Here is an 18579-nt window from a genome sequence, read left to right on the forward strand (position 1 = left end):
TTTGTCTATTTAGAATGAACACTTACAACATACACGTTCGTTTATCAATAAATAAATATTTATATTTATTTGTGTGCATATACACTAACAGAAAATTATGTCCTATCTTTTTGACAATGATAACTACATGTGGAGATAAACATGCATCTATAGAAATTTGAGGGAATATGGTTCACTCTACATATTAATTATTTGCTTAGGATTTTTTTTACTGTAGATGAGTCTTATAATCGAATACCGTGAATACTTAATTCAATCTAGTTATTTTTTTTCTAAATTGTATGACCCCATTGGTAAATAAGCCTGTAGAAATATTATCATTCATGTACTCCATATGTCACGTAAATCATTGGTAAACAGGGGGCTTCTGTTTTGCTGTGCGGGATGTATACATACGCAGTCACGTTCGGTCGAAAAGGGAACTTTAAATTCTAAATTTTAACAAATATTTTTATGATTATATATTCAAACAGCTATGAGTAAGTTCTGAAACTATAGAAATAAAAAAAAAAAAACTTTTCTGGCTCTTGTATTCACAAAAATATCTACATTGTGTCTTGCAAAGTTTACTTTCGTTGCAGAATGTCGTATAATTGTCCTGGTTTCCAGTTGTCTACAGCCGGACAGCAAATTCCTGATTTGTCCGTTAAAACCCTGGCTCGCTAGTGGGCAATTATGCAACATCTCCTAAATTTTATAGAATCAAGACATATATATACTCATATATACATGGTATTTAAATATAGTTCAATGATTTCAAGAAATGTATGATAAACATCAATAACTGAAAAATGAGGGACACTCAATTTGTTCAGTTGTTCGAATAGGAAACACAGTATTTGTTTTTAAATAAGAAGCATGGGCTTTTTCGAGTTTGTCCTTCACCGGAAAAAAATCGTCAATTATGCACGCCTTTATGACGTCATTTACCAGATAGAGGGGATCGCATATATCCCTGCACTATTAACCTTCATCGAGTGTCTAAGACCCTGTTCACACTAGGACATTTTTATCGATTTAAACTAGACCGGTTCACTTTAGATCGGTTTAAGGGCTAATGTAAACTAAAACACCAAAAGAGGTGGTTTAGTTTGAATCGATCTAAAGTAAACCGATCTTACTTTAGATGTGAACGTAGAGATCGGTTTTTAAAACTAGTACGATTGAATCGAAAATAACGAAAATAACGTATCCGCATGTACAGCAGCAAAACTATCTCAGAGGTTCGTTGTTTAACCCATATTTTTCTGTTAAAAGAACTTTAAAACAAACTGAAAACATGTTGTCTTCGCCGTAGCATAGATTTGCGAAATCTGTGTCTTCTTTTCTTATGTTGATTTTTTTTCTTTGCAGGAACCGCAGTATTTCCGGCGTCGTGTTGTAACTTCGTTGCTACAGTTATTTTTTTCAAAATTAAAGAAAACTGCAAGAACACCAGTATCAAAATTTTAACTTGTGATTCAAGAGAAACACTAAGTTTATCCAATTTTTTTTCCCAAGTGTGTGTATCAGTGTATCAACACATGAATTTGATAAATAATTCTATTCATACACAGTGTTTACAGTTTTTACGTGCAAAAAGGTTAGATCGATTGCGTTTTTAATTGGAGTGTGAACGCAGTGGCTCAGATAAGACCGATAGAGATCGTTATGATTAAAGATAATGTGAACGCTAACTGGTTTTATTTAGATCGATTCAAATTAGATCGATAAAAAATAATGCTAGTGTGAACAGGGTCTTAGTGATCGTCATTATGCATGATAAACTGGGTACACTGTTTGTTCTGTAGGTACTTAATCGCAGTTCCCCAATGAAAGCAGTGCTGATTGTCAATTATGAGAAACGTCCTGAATATGCATAAAATATTTGCCACTGGACGTTAAGCAACCAACAATCAATCTATTGTGAGAATTTGATTTGCTGAATAACTCGAGCAATATCGCATCATAGTTTTCTTATCACTCGCTAAACATGAGAACGGAAGAGACGATGCCCCTAAACGCACGAATGATGTTCACTAAAACCAAAGTTTTTGGCGGAAATGCATCGAACTCGAAAGTAGTGTAACTGTTTAATATCAATCGAACAGTTTGAAACCAGAAATTAATGATGCATACTTTATTGAGGTCTTTATTGTTTTGAAGCTTTGAAAATCATTTTTATTTCATTTGAAAACCTATGAATGTCACGTGAAATTAAAAGAAATTCCATCTGAGAAGTGCATGATTTGGGAAGTATTTTTGCTGATTGTTGTAGGTCGTCCAGTGTATTAATGTTGTTTTGATTATTGATATTTGAATCTGATGGATATTTATGTCATTGGCAGTCATACCACTTCTTGAAATAATCCTTTGTAAATGTATCTGAAATTATGTAAATTGCGGAGGATAATGTTTTTGTGTGGATTGAAAAGATATTTCATTTTTTTTTTGTTTTTCAAACAAAGACGAGTGGGACAAAAAGTAAGTGCTATTTTCACAATAAATTTATTACACACTAAACAAAAGTTGTTTGAAAATATCTATTGTCTGTTTTTCTTCGACCCACGGTTTTATGGTTCCTTAAATGTATTTTGTCATTGAGTTGCTGTGTTTTTCAAATATTATATCCATATCTTCCTTTATTTCTACTGTCACAGACAAATTGATTTTTACATCAGAGGCCCCTGAGGGGCCTCGGGTGTATTGCCATCGCCTACTTTTCAAAGATCTTCAAAGATCAAAGAAATGCATATATAATTGATCATAATTAGTGTTGGGAAAATAACCGACATTATGAACCCGCGGACATTAAAGTGCAGAATAAAATTCCTTGTCGCTTCTTTTAAATTCATGTTTTCAATGGATACTAAGATTTTTTTGATTTTTTTAAATGCAAATTATTATATGAAAATGTTTTGTCGTTAGAAATATTCGTATATTAATCAAACGATCTTCAATATCAATGATATACCGAAAAATTGTTGTTGCGGATGAATATCACGAATGCATATTCATCAAGTGAGCAAGAGCGAGAGAGAGAAAATCAATTCACGCAATTACACACAGAAAGGTAATTATACTTCAATTATTTGATTTAGAGTAACATCTTTAAACCGGTTGTAGCATAATTGTCTATAATATTAACGTAGCAAAATCAGGAATATTTAATCTGACACAATATTAAGATATTTTTCAGGCCGCGTCCCCAGCAGCCGTTCTGTTCTGTTTGAGAAAATCCCTCCTTCAAAGGAGCACTTCGCACAATGACGAATAATGTTTATATAAATATCTAACAAGACATACTACGTACGCCTCGTGAGATGAGTGTTGGTTGAAAATACCTACAAGGCCCTTAAAGATAAGTTACTTTCTTCATTCTTTAATGCAACTATTTGTTTTTTTTAAAAGATCTCAACATTTTTTTAAGTTAAATTTCTTTTCTTCGTAAGCCTCGGTCACACCTTACCGGATAGCTCGAACGGACGCCTAACGGATAACTTTTTTTCAATCCGTTGATGTCCGTTAGACGTCCGTTCTTATCCGTTAGGCGTCCGTCCATATCCGTTGCGTGTCCGTTAAGCGTCCGTTTTATCCGTTGACGTCCGTTCTGTCCGGTGGAAAATTTTGAGCATGTTCAAAACTTTGAACGGACGTCCAACGGATAAAATGTCCGTTGAACGTCCGTTAGGCGTCCGTTAGACGTCCGTTTTGTACGGTACTCGTCCGTTTTGTATCCGTTACGTGTCCGTTATGCATCCGTTGGAGATCCGGTAGACCAATTCACCAACGAACGTCTACAGGACGCCTAACGGACGCCAAACGGACGCCTAACGGATAAAACGGATGTGAAACGGACATTAACGGAAGGATAACGGATAAAACGGATGCCTACTGATAGTTTATTCTCATAAAACCATGCAAGTACAAAGGTTACAGAGAAGTTGAAAAATAATATCAATAAAAAACAAAATATGCATTAGAAATGCATAAAATTCAAAAATACTAGATGTAAAACGGACAAATGCCAATTGAAATTTCGCGTCAGAAATGCCAATATATGGTATGTTCGATTTTCTTGAGTGTCATGACTATTTATTATTCGTGATGGATCTTGGAGTAAGAGCACGTCTTCGCTATCAAGCAGCTCTTATTCAGGCCAGACTCAACTTAAATGTAGCAAATATTAACCTTATAGCTGTCGAAAGGAGAAGAAGGAGAAGACAAAGGAGATGGTGGACACGACCATGGCTTAGTCCTGAAAGACGACGCAGTTTTGGTCTATATGACCAACTCATGACCGAACTTAGGCGGGAGGATCGGCATTCCTTAGTACACTTCCTTCGAATGCCCACCGAGATGTTCGACGAGATATTGCAGCGGGTTGGGCCTCGCAAAGCCAAGCAGAATACCTTTTACAGAAATCCGCTGGAACCAGGACTCAAGTAAGCAATTACACTTAGACACCTTGCTTCTGGAGCAAAATATCGTAGCATGCAGTACGGATGGATAGTTCCGCATAGCACCACATCCGTTTTCATACCAGAGGTACATAATATAAACAAATTCAGAAAATCAACTTAAACTCTATAATAGATATAGGAAGATGTGGTGTGAGTGCCAATGAGACAACTCTCCATACAAATAACAATTTAAAAAGTAAACCATTATAGGTTAAAGTACGGCCTTCAACACGGAGCCGCTATAAGACTGAATTACCACACTGCTTCTACCTTGATTTTTTTTAATCAGAGGAGCACTATATTTGCACACATATCATGCTAAACAAGACGCAATACAAAATAAAATCAACTAAACCAGTTAACTCAAAAAGTGACCCTCGTGTGAAGAAACGTAAAAAAAAATCGGATAAATTGTTCAATTTGTTTGGTACGTGTGACCTTGATAACTGTCCTACTGACCAGACTTTCCCAGAAGCAAATATTATAACATATATACTAGATACCATGTCCATCTGACGCGCCTTTAATTTTCAGATGGTTTATTTCTTTTAATTTTCAGATGGTTTATTGCCTTTAATTTTTAGATAGTCTATTGCCTTTAATTTTCAGATTATTTTGTTCATCCGTTTTATCCGTTACGCTTTCGTTAGGTGTCCGTTTTATCCGGTACTCGTCCGTTGGATGTACGTTCGACGTCCGTTCTGTCCGGTATGTATCCGTTTCACGTACGTTCAATGTCCGTTGTGTGTCCGTTAGGCATTCGTTACCTGTCCGTTAGTACACCAACGGACTCCCAACGGATAAAAAATTTGTCAACGGATAACTTTTTTTTTATCCGTTAGGCGTCCGTTCGAGCTATCCGGTAAGGTGTGACCGAGGCTTAAATAACAAGTAGATTGATCACTTGGACACACACGTGGAACTATTTTCTGTTTTTTAAGGTACTGTTTCGGATTTTCGCTCCTTTTCCGACTTGGTTACTTGCATTTGTATATTTGAATAATTATGTCCCTTGACTAGAAAAAAAGCGGATTTTGTGAATGAATTTGTAAGTAATTCTTATATATAATTATTGGTTGAAATAATTGTATTTTATGTAATAATCAGAGATTCTTCGACTTCTTATTCTTCCAAAAGAATGAAAGAGATGGGTTATTTTTGAGTGTGAATTATGACTCTTGCTCTCTCGTAAAAGCAAAAGTCTTATTTTAGTCTCAGAATTTGGGTAAATCACATTTACTGAATTACAATTAGGCCTAATGGCGTTGTCCGTACCATTTACTAGCCTCTAGATATATTTAGAGAATCCTTACAGTTTTAGAGGTATAAATGTAGATTAACTGTCATGTTTTTTAAGTCTTCCTTGTAGTATTGTATAATTATGGACCATAAAATACATGTCACATGTACATGTATTGCCAAAATTATTAAGTTGTGTAACCATATCAATGTAAAATTTTAGGTATTTGAATTAGACATTTGTTCACGCATACATGGGTACTTGAGCAAATACAATCAGTTAACTGTCACTACGAGCACCCATGAGATCTTAAATTGAGCAAATATGATCACTTACATTTATGAGTAAAATTTGAAATAGATCTACTCAATTGAGTTAGATATATCAATTTTGAGACTAATCGAAATGGTTATTTGAGCACACATGTGGCTATTTACACTAATGAGAGCGATATTGGGATTCTGCATGAGTAAACTTAGCAAATCTTTATAGCAGTTAACTGACATGCCAGCTCCAGACTTCAATAAAACTGACTGAAAGATTATGATTTCATCGTATGAATATCAAGCACAATCCTTCCTGTTAGGGGTTTAGTATCATACCAATGATACTATCATAACATATATGAGAAGAACATAACCAGTGTCATGCCAACAACTGTTTTTTGAATAAATGTGTTTAGTTCCAATGCAAAGACCCTATAAGTGAATCAATATGAACGCCAAAATATGCAATCTTTAATGACCTGATAACAGTATCGTTACTATTCAAAGGTTTTGTTAGTTTCTGAGGTGAATACTGACACCTTTGTGCTATCTATAGATATTTTCATGTATAAATTGATAATTATTTTAACCAATTTATACATTTTTTTAAATTTGTTTTTGACAATTTTTTGTTCATTTAAAAAAATAGGGACAACAGAGTTGGTGTATGTGGGTTCGATTCCCACCCTAGGCATTCATTTATATTGGCTGGTGCAAAGCGGGCAGTTTAGCTTAGTGGCCCCACACTGACTCTGTTGTTCATATGTCACTTAAAAAAATCAGGCGGCCTTGTTCGGGTCTTGCCATCTCTATTTTTCTTTTTGTAAATCATACACAACAATACATGTACTATTGAATAATTGTGAAAATTATACCACAGATAACTATGGTAAAACTTGAATTGTTGTTGGCATAATTAAACTTGGCAGCAATGGCTGCCATCCAAGATCCAAAAAGTTTTTATATTGATGAATAATATATCAGATTTTGATTCTTTTGGTCACAAAACATTTTGGATGGTACACTGTAGGTGGTGGCCAAATTTTTATTCTTATAGGCTTAAAGCTTTCGGGTCTGAAAATTGCCCAAAATCATCATGTTTTGACAAAATTTGGAACATAAAATGTACTCTTATGAAAAGAACTGATTTATTGAGCGTTAAGACTTTAGTAATATACCCATTTGAGAAACCAAATTGTGAACTTTTTGGAGCTTTATGTTAAAGTTTATATTTTAGGCCATTTTGGACAAGAATTAAGTGAAACTTGTCCTTTGAATCAGTGGTTTCACACTAATAACCATACTATATATAGATAATACTAAGTATGATATCTGTTAGAAGATAGCTCTTTCACAGTACATTGTTAAACTTAAAGATAAATGTATACCAACAATGACCAATATTAATGATGGAATGAGATTATACACAGTAACATGTATATTATACTGTCAGTGGCGGATTCAGAGGGGGGCGTACAATGTACATGTATAGCTGCAGATTCTTATTTTATTCTTTTAAATATAATGGATAAATGATTGACTGTGTTGCAATAAAACCAAGATAACTCAGTGAAGCTATTTCTGAACATTAAAAAAGTTTTTGTTGACTGCAACAAAAATCTAGAATAAGGGATAGTAATATTGCTGTGTTAACATCCACTCCATTAGTGATTGATCCAAAAGCTAAATGTTCCAAAAAGTAGAAGACCTGGCCATGGATACTACATGAACAAACATTGTTAATAAATGTCATTTGTAGAGCAGGATCTGCTTACCCATCCAGAGCACCTGATATCACCCCCAAGTTTTTGTGAGGTTCATGTTGCTCAGTCTTTAGTTTTCTATGTTGTTTTTAGTGTACTTTTATTTGTCTGCATATCTTTTTTAGTTTTAGTCATGAAATTGTAAGTTTTGGTTTATAAGTTTGCTGTTCATCTGGTATCTTTAATTTAGCTCCAATATTACAATTTGTCTGTTTTAATATAATGATTGTCTTAAACCTCTTTATCACATGATCATAGTTCAGTGAGCATTGGTGAGTGACTATATACATGTAGCTACTCCAAGAATTGTTTGCTATGTTGATTCTCTATTATAAGTTATATGCTAACTATTTTTGTATGTGTGCAACTATATGGTTATAATGCCAATCTAACAGTTCTCATTTGACCACATAATCATTGATAATTCACAAAGTTAAGTATCCTAGTTCAAGTCAGTATATCAGATATAATATACAAATATATATATATATATATATATAGCATAGCAAATTATATTATTTGTACTTTATTGTAAGGTGAACATATCTGTCCGGCAAGTATAATATAAACACCTGTCATTTATCAATAATTCAACACAACTTGAGGTCCTCTGATGTTCAGTACTTCAGTACTTTGATTATATTTGGCACAAGGTTTATTATAAATTTTGTAAAAATTGATACATTATAAAATTTCACAACAGTACGAAAAACAACAACAAATAAGACCATAGTCCCTGAGTTTCTCTCCATCGTTTAGTTTTACGACCATGCTATTATATTGTGCTCTTCTGTTCATCTGTAATTATTGTAGTAACTCTGTTTTCTCTGTGCTCTGTACCGTAGACTTTTCTATGATGATTTCATCACGTATATGCTGTGTATTTGTACAGGAAGTGAATCTAAAATACAAAAAAAATATTTAAGAATAGTCATTCGATTCTATGGACCTAATGTATATCTTAGTTTGCATTGTTTTTATAACTGAAACGTGAAAATAAATATAAGATTGGATAAAAATAGTCGCCTTTTCTCCGATGATGTATCAATCTGTTCTAATTTACTTTTAAATCAAGTCTTAATGTAGACAACAAATATTACTGACCGAGTGTATTCAATAAACTTTTTAGTGTTTCTATTTTTCTTGTTTTCTCATGTTTTTTGTTGTTGTTGGGTTTTTTTTGTTGTTTTTTTTGTTTTTTTCGTTTCCTTTTAGGTGGCATATGGACACACTGATATAATGAACGTGCAGAATTCGACAATAAGTATTGCACTGCCTCATTCCGATAAACAGACTTTTTGACAACACAATTGAACTGAAAAAATACAGTGTTTAAAGAAGTTTGTTTTTGATCTCATCACAAATTAAATGAATAAAATACTGATTTAAGATTATTGGCGTTTTCCAAAAGTAAGTTAAATGTCCAATTTCAACTGCCGATAATAAATAGACAAGTTTCCCAGACTAAATTATTGATACCAAAATATGTATAATTTACTGATTCATATGCAAACCTTTTAAAAAACATCATTCAAAGAAATATTGCACACTGACGACGGCTAGTGTTTCTATTTGGATTCGTGCGTTTGACATGATCATCTTTTTGTTGAAGTGAAATCGGTTGAAATGATGTGATTGATTAACAATGTAATAGGAACGCTGCATTTACTTTATGGTCCATATCTCGAATTCTGAGTGAAATGTTTGAAGCATTTATTATATAAGTTTGTCGTTTTAAAAAAATTACATTAGTAAAAGTACTGCAACTGTTGAGACACCCGCCATAACAAAAAATACTAATCCGTTGTATATGGACAAAGTCTGGTCATAAATGTTGTTAAATAAAGTAGCAGCTCCAAGTGAACAGACAGCTTCCAGTAGGTACACATTCGAAAATAATACACCTAAAAAAGAATAGAAATGTATTTTATCAATCCTAGTTTTAGACCGATCAGTCATAGTAAAGCGTCAGAAAAATACACAAATAACTATAAGGAAGCCTGGTAAAACTACCGTGATCTACATCAGTAAAGGTCCCGGATAACGTATACGAAGCAATGTTCTGGTAACGATAATAAGGACGATGCCGTCAATTTGCGGTCAGCAATTTCCAGAGCTAATTCAAGGAGAAGGAATTCCAAACCATATGATCGTCCGGTGGAAAATCAACAAATGGTAATGGCCGTCAAGACAACAATGGTACAAAATTCAACACAAAAGAATTATGTCGTGGCTTTAGCCAATTCAACGTCAATGATGGGAACCGTGGTAAATCAAACAGCAATTTCCAATCAGCAGTGTGCTTTTACTGCAACCAGCCCGGTCAAATTTTTATAGGACTAACATTAACAATACCAATTTTACTGAACCAGATGTGTATTTCGATGATAAAAATCTCATCATTGATGCTCGAAGCAAACTACTTGAAAATCCAAACTTATTCAAAAATTGAAAAGCTGGTAAATCCTAGTACAATGACAAAACAGTATTGCCAATTTGGATATATGAAAACTCTCATCATACAATACATAGCCTTATCGTGGATTTGATTGCTTATCATTCAACATGTGATATCAATTATCCTTATACTTAGTTACCTTGCTTGTCTTTACTAACTAAACGAGAAAGTACTGCTTTAATCATAGAAATTGGCAGAAACCTCAGTAAACCAACTGCTGTTCCTGAAAAAAATATTCAAATGTTTGAACTTTATCATTTCTATATTATCTTAGGGCAAATTCCTTATAATTCAATCATATACAACTGTACAAAACCATTGCAATGTCAAATAAAAAGTCAATTATGATACACGATGGTCTTGGTGTATACATTCTGTGTACTGATGTTGTTTGTCATCTTAACAACGTATTATATTGTTCTTTCATTTGTCTTAGTTCTATTATTAATATTACTTTTACTGTTGGCTTGTTTTCTGTGATATCAATTTGGCGTGGCTCGGTACTTAAACATCCCGTCAATGTGTTTGTATTGTCTTTCATTTTTTTGCTGGTGTGTTTTGTATATGCACCTTTGTATTTCTTTGGTTCTTATAACGTGACTCTGTACTTTTAAAGATCCCGTCAGTATGATATTGTTCTATTTTATGTCATTATGATATATTTCTATTATGAATTACAAAATTATTCAATCGCGTAGTGGAATGAACTATTTGTAGATTCTTATAAATTCTATATAACTTTTGGACTATTTTAAATCTTAGTCTATTTCTGAAATCAATTCTTACATACTTTTGATTTTTTAACCCTGTATGCTAACATTGCCTATGTGAAATTTTGAAATTGTTTGTATGTACATTGAACGACAAATATCTGTGACGTTTAAAATTTCTGATGTCAGACACGCGAATCAATGAATGTATATGTAGATAGATATTTATGTGTTCTGCTAAATTGTTTCTTTTAAAATTGTTACACGATGATGACTGCTGTACCCATATTTTGGCTATTTTATTTATTATGTCTCTTTAGTTCACGCATCATTGGTAATATACCGAAATTTGATGAGACTATCATAAAAGTGAGAGGTTTAGCGCTATAAAACCAGGTTTAATCCACCATTTTCTACATTTGAAAATGCCTGTACCAAGTCAGGAATATGACAGTTCTTGTCCATTCGTTTTTGATGTGTTTTGTTATTTGATTTTGCCATGTGATTATGGACTTTCCGATTAGATTTTCCTCTAAGTTCAGTATTTTTGTGATTTTACTTTTTATGAATAGACTAGAGTGACCAGAGTGAAAACGTGTATTGTCTAAACTGACTTTCTGTGCTATACAATGAAACTTGGTTGCATTTTACTGATAAAAGAGGGACGAAAGATACCAAAGGGACAGTCAAACTCATAAATCTAAAACAAACTGACAACGCCATGGCTAAAAATGAAAAAGACAAACAGAAAAACAATAGTACACATGACACAACATAGAAAACTAAAGAATAAACAACACGAACCCCACCAAAAACTAGGGGTGATCTCAGGTGCTCCGGAAGGGTAAGCAGATCCTGCTCCACATGTGGCACTCGTCGTGTTGCTTATGTGATTATAAATCCGGTAAATAGTCTAATTCGGTAGGTCACATTCATGAAAGGGAAGGGGATTGTAGTTACGACGTAAGGAACATATCCGATATCATTTGTGAAACGGTTATTCCATAACGGTCAACCAACTCGTGATGGCGTCCGTAAAATTTACGAAGGGATGATTTCAACTTCACCATTTGGAACTCTTGGTTTAATAGCTTCCTTGTGAGCAGTAACCCTCTATCAAGAAAATCATGATAGGAAATGCAAGCACGGGAATATCGTATCAATTGGGAGATATATACCCCGTATGCAGGTGCTGCTGGAATGTTGCTACTTAGAAATGGAAAGTTCACAATTGGAAAGCTGAAATCATCTCTTTTGTCGTAATGTTTTGTTTTCAACTGACCCTCATTGTCAATTTCTAGATGTAAGTCAAGATATGAAGCCGACTTAACTGTATCTGTAGTATCCTTTATCTCCAATTCGATGGGATAGATGCGTTCCACATAGTGACCAAATTTTGAATTATGTAGTAAAAGAACGTCATCTATATAGCGGAAAGTAGAGTTAAAGGATATTGCTAACTTCTTATCTTTCTTCCTAAGAAGTTCCTGCATGAAGTCAGCCTCATAATAATAAAGAAACAAGTCGGCAAGTAGAGGGGCACAGTTTGTTCCCATTGGGATGCCGACAGTCTGTTGAAAAACACGTCCTCCGAACGTTACAAATATGTTGTCAAACAAGAAATCAAGCATCTTGATAATATCGGTTTCAGAGAATTTTTTGTTTGAATCAGAGTGATTCTTTACAAAGTATGATTTATCCCTCCCTAAGACAAGATACTTGTATCTACGTTGGCCATTCTTTTTTATGAAGCAAAGTAATACCAACTCTTTTAAATTGTCTTTTAGTTTGGAATGTGGAATACTTGTGTACAGAGTAGACAAGTCAAATGTTTTAATACTGTTACAAGATGAAAGAGAGTTAGATTGTATGATAAAAGTCATGGCTATATATAAGGGCGAAAAATGATGTGGGCTCTTCTGGGATGAATTTGTTATCTAATAATAACATAAGGAATTTGTTATGTATAGAATGTCCTCACGATTTGTTCTTATTGTGTAATATTCGAAAAGTTTCAGTACTTCAATAATTGTTTGTCAAATCCACTTTATTATTGAAATACTGAAACTATTCTAATATTACACAATTAAAGAGAAGATTTAAGGTTCTAACTTCCAGAGTTATCTTTAGATAATTTGTCTACTGTGGTGTCCCATTTGGTAATAATTATCTTCAAGTATTCATTCATCCCTTGACTGTAATTGTTTTGGTTTTGAGCGTTCCTGATTAGACTTAATAGACCGCATCAAATGTATAGTTATATTTTCGTTACCTTACCTATATAAATCATTGAATCATCAGTTGAAAATCCGAACAGAACAAAACATGCTACACCAGATAGCATGCAAAAGATTGAAATCACGTCATCATTTAGACGAACACAGCATACGTGTAGAAATTTGATCACGAAACCGCCTAAAATATATACTGTACAATTGGTTATAGTGTTGTACCATCCAATATGTTCCGAAGTCCAACAAAAAGGTTCGCCTAAGATATAAATTGTTCTTATCGAGAAAGCACCATTCATGGGCAAGTAATAAAGACAGTACACAACAAAATATAATATAAGAAATCTGACGTAATGTTTGCTATTTTGTTTTGATGATTTCCATAATGTGAACAACTGTCCTGGAATTTCGCGGAAACGGAGTGTTGATGTAATTTCTTGTGGTTTCCACGGATCTTTAAGAGTAATGGTGATTAAGATTAACAGAGAGAGCATTAGTCCTGATGATATAAGATAAGGGTAAGAAAAACCAACAAGTTGTATCAAATATCCAGTACCGACTTGAGAGCATGCAGTCCCAAGTCCAAGGAGTGCTTCATAAACAACAAGCACGAAAGATCTTTCTTTTCCTTCTGACGTGCAATCTGCCAAAATTGCAATATTGGCTAAATGAAAAACGTAAAAATTTCCAGATAAACCCAGAATTCCACAAGCAACAACATAGTAATATAAATGTAAATTCATGTAAACAATTGTTGTTTTTAAAGCAAGTGATACACATACTAACAAAACGTTCCAAAGAATAAGAGGTTTTCGTCCAATTTTATCTGCCATTGGACCTACAAACATTAAAACCGGAAGTGCAAATCCAGCCTGTGCTAACGAAATATACCACGACCAATTTGAGGTTAAACCTTGGATTTTGTCATCAGAAGCTGATGTTGAATTGATGATACATGCCTTTTGTGCTTGTAGAGAATCGTTAGCTGCTTTGAAGTCGGTAGAATTTGTAACACTTTTTAAATACGCATATATATACTGTGGTTCAGCTTGGCCAGATGTTTCAAATGCACAACCATAAATCATCACATAAACCACCACCCGTAATTGAGTACCAAAACTTCCGAATGATTTATCATGTTCTTTTAAAAGAGGTTTCGTTTCCTCCATTATTAAAATATATTCCAGTAAGTCTGTTTTGTCCCAATTTTTATAAGGTCACTCAATGTATTCATAATTTAATGTGTCAAATGTTATCTTAATATTTACATTACACACGTGGTGTCGTTGTATTCAAACATTTACATGTATTAGTAGATAATGCTAAAAATAACATTTAAATTCAAATATAAAGCAACAGTGATTTGTTTAATAATTATAGAAGCAGTGATATCAATACTGCTTAAGATCTTCAACATCGCTAATCTTGTTGACAAACATCTGTTTTTACACAATTGAATTGACAATTTTCTTTCAAATGCATAATAACACTTGAATGGTCCTCCATATTTAACCGACTGTCTACCTCAAATAACATCGGCCAATGGATACAACCTGAAATAATGATAGATATATATACCTCCTACATGTAGACTACGAATAACTTAAACAAGTCCTTCGTACCTTTTACTGTCAGGATATGGAATAATTTAAATCCAAGAAGAAAAACACAATATATCCTACAATATATACGAAAACAATAGGTGAACCATTTAGACCTCTAACATATTATGGGAAAGAGTCCAGAAAATTTAATTTAAAAAACATGTATACGAGACTTAGAGTAGTTCAGTAAGAGCAGACTTTTAAAGTAAGATAAATATAGTGAATGATTTAAATACTCCTGTGGTTCTCCTGTTGAAGATGCCATCAGTTACTTCCTAGAATGATACTAATTAATATGTCAATCAAGGAATATCTCTGGCGAATGATCTTATAAATATAAACATACGGCATTGACATTGCAATGCAATACATTATATAAGAACAAAAGTAACTCTGAATACTTTGATGTCGTTTCATAAAACGGTCAAAAAGATTTAAGCAGTCCAAGTCAACAGTTTTGTCTCTTTCTTTTTCTTTTCTCTCTTTTCTATTTGCTTTTTCGAAAATTTTGTTGTTGCCATTCCAATGTGACTTCTTCCTTTAATTTCTATTACTGTGAAGCTATGTTGTGTATGTGTTTGCTGTCATCACATGTGTTTATTGTATATGTAAGGAAAGAATATAATATACGTAAAAAACATTTATTTACATCATATAAGAATTTCATGATTTTCTTAAATTAGATTTCGAAACCTTTCTGCTTTGGTCAGAACAGAACTAATTTCAGTTTCAAATATTTTATGTGCTATAACATCGTGGAATGAACAGTCAATGCAATTTGACTGCTCAAATAGCACAGCTACAGTATATATATATTTACAGATCTAACATTGTTGGGTTGATGTTTAGACGAGTTGTATATATATATATATATATATATATATAAAATGACTGAATATATATATAAAATGACTGAATAAATAGTCAACGATCAATCTTACAGGGCGATGGATCATGTAATATGATTCTGTACACTACAAAATATAATATATAACAAGTCAAAAAGGGTACAACATCACCATTAAATAACTATAAAATATACAAATATTATATATTTCGGATAACAGATATCCTTCTTCAATAATAGCACGATGTCAAATGAATCATGTCAATATATTCAAACTGAGATACTTTTTCTAAATCTTGAATTTATACAATTTAAGCGAACACCACAGACGCTGATAAAATTTTAAAATTTCCAAACACGGCGCAAAGATTACAAAGATATGCCAAATGGAAATAGTTATTTTCGTTGTGAACTGGCACAACTCTAGATTTCCAAAGGTTGTGACAGTTGAGATATTATAACTGCATTGAGGGCAGTCCTCAAACAAAAAAATCAAAAATGTCCTAACCGATCCAGGATGGTATAAATTAGACAACGGTAGGGCAATTACAACAGAAACTACATATTTAAGCCTCCCAAACGAATAGCAGTCTAATAATGATTGAAAAAATAAGTTAAATATAATGAAGTAAAATAATTGAACGTGGCAATGTACTTATACATCATCCCGAATCAATGGAAACCTGCAATTTAAACTGTTATTTTTAAAAATAATTTCGAACTGTAAAACCAGTACTAAATCCGGCGTTGTTTGAAACAGGTGGTCACAGGAAAATGAGGGACTCGTTCTATGTTTTTTCATTTATGCCCTCTGGTGAAACTGTCCGTAACTTTCTGATCCAAAATCTTTCCCGAGCGACTCTGTCGACCTTCGATCAACCCTCGTTGTGGTCTATGATTGTGATGGTAAGGTTTTTAAGATCAGCTTGTGTGTGTCCAGGTGATCTCAAATGACGACTTACTGGTAGGTCGGGCTTGCAAGTGTAGTCACTTCGATGACCATTCATGCGTTTGTTGAATGGCTGCTCTGTCTCGCCAACATACTGCATGCCACATCGACACTGAAGGATGTATACAACATTCTGGGTTTTGCAAGTTACATTGCAATATATAGTGTACACAGACCCAGTCGAGTGGCAAGTGAATGTTTGAGTATTCAGTATTTGTATCAGACCCAGTCGAGTGGCAAGTGAATGTTTGAGTATTCAGTATTTGTATCAACAAATACTGAATACTCAAACATTCACTTGCCACTACAAATACTGAATACTCAAACATTCACTTGCCACTCGACTGGGTCTGTGTACATCTGTGTACACTATATATTGCAATGTAACTTGCAAAACCCAGAATGTTGTATACATCCTTCAGTGTCGATGTGGCATGCAGTATGTTGGCGAGACAGAGCAGCCATTCAACAAACGCATGAATGGTCATCGAAGTGACTACACTTGCAAGCCCGACCTACCAGTAAGTCGTCATTTGAGATCACCTGGACACACACAAGCTGATCTTAAAAACTTTACCATCACAATCATAGACCACAACGAGGGTTGGTCGAAGGTCGACAGAGTCGCTCGAGAAAGATTTTGGATCAGAAAGTTACGGACAGTTTCACCAGAGGGCATAAATGAAAAAACATAGAACGAGTCCCTCATTTTCCTGTGACCACCTGTTTCAAACAACGCCGGATTTAGTACTGGTTTTACAGTTCGAAATTATTTTTAAAAATAACAGTTTAAATTGCAGGTTTCCATTGATTCGGGATGATGTATAAGTACGTTGCCACGTTCAATTATTTTACTTCATTATATTTAACTTATTTTTTCAATCATTATTAGACTGCTATTCGTTTGGGAGGCTTAAATATGTAGTTTCTGTTGTAATTGCCCTACCGTTGTCTAATTTATACCATCCTGGATCGGTTAGGACATTTTTGATTTTTTTGTTTGAGGACTGCCCTCAATGCAGTTATAATATCTCAACTGTCACAACCTTTGGAAATCTAGAGTTGTGCCAGTTCACAACGAAAATAACTATTTTCATTTGGCATATCTTTGTAATCTTTGCGCCGTGTTTGGAAATTTTAAAATTTTATCAGCGTCTGTGGTGTTCGCTTAAATTGTATAAATTCAAGATTTAGAAAAAAGTATCTCAGTTTGAATATATTGACATGATTCATTTGACATCGTGCTATTATTGAAGAAGGATATCTGTTATCCGAAATATCTAATATTTGTATATTTTATAGTTATTTAATGGTGATGTTGTACCCTTTTTGACTTGTTATATATATATATATATATGGATGTATAAGTACGTAGCCACGTTCAATTATTTTACCTCATTAGATAAAACTATCATTATTAGACTGCTATTCGTTTGGGAGGCTTAAATGTGTAGTTTCTGTGCAATTGCACTACCGTTGTCAAATTTGAAATATTATACCAACTTGGATCGGTTAGGACATTTTTGATTTTTTGTTTGAGGACTGCCCTCGATGCAGTTATAACATCTAAACTGTCACAACCTTTTGAAATTTAGAGTTGTGCCAGTTCACATCGAAAATAACTTTTTTCATTTGGCATATCTTTGTAATCTTTGCGCCGTGTTTGGAAATTTTAAAATTGTATCAGCGTCTGTGTTCGCTTAAATTGTATAAATTTCAAGATTTAGAAAAAGTTTCTCAGTTTGAATATATTTACATGATTCATTTGACATCGTGCTATTATTGAAGAAGGATATCTGTTATCCGAAATATCTAATATTTGTTCATTTTATAGTTATTTAATGGTGATGTTGTACCCTTTTTGACTTGTTATATATTATATTTTGTAGTGTACAGAATCATATTACATGATCCATCGCCCTGTAAGATTGATCGTTGACTATTTATTCAGTCATTTTATATATATATACATATATACATGGATTCATCAGTATTTATTATCTAAGAAATAGAATACAAAGCCAAAATACAACAATATCATTTGCTGTGAACAATATAGAAAAGACTGA

The 18579-nt window shown here is 33.5% G+C and overlaps 1 protein-coding gene across 1 annotated transcript; it reads right to left on the reverse strand.

Moving 5' to 3' along the window:
* Positions 1–8349: 8349 nt before the first annotated feature.
* On the reverse strand, positions 8350–14328 carry LOC139498973 (proton-coupled folate transporter-like). Its single transcript, XM_071287585.1, has 4 exons — positions 13157–14328; positions 10309–10392; positions 9459–9615; positions 8350–8612 (listed from the first exon to the last, which is right to left on the reverse strand). The coding sequence occupies exons 1-4, from the start codon at positions 14277–14279 to the stop codon at positions 8516–8518; spliced, it is 1461 nt and encodes a 486-aa protein (XP_071143686.1). The 5' UTR covers positions 14280–14328; the 3' UTR covers positions 8350–8515.
* Between the last annotated feature and the right edge of the window lie 4251 nt (positions 14329–18579).

The sequence above is a fragment of the Mytilus edulis genome, chromosome 1 (genome assembly GCF_963676685.1).
Source record: "Mytilus edulis chromosome 1, xbMytEdul2.2, whole genome shotgun sequence".
In the NCBI taxonomy this organism is placed as follows: domain Eukaryota; kingdom Metazoa; phylum Mollusca; class Bivalvia; order Mytilida; family Mytilidae; genus Mytilus; species Mytilus edulis.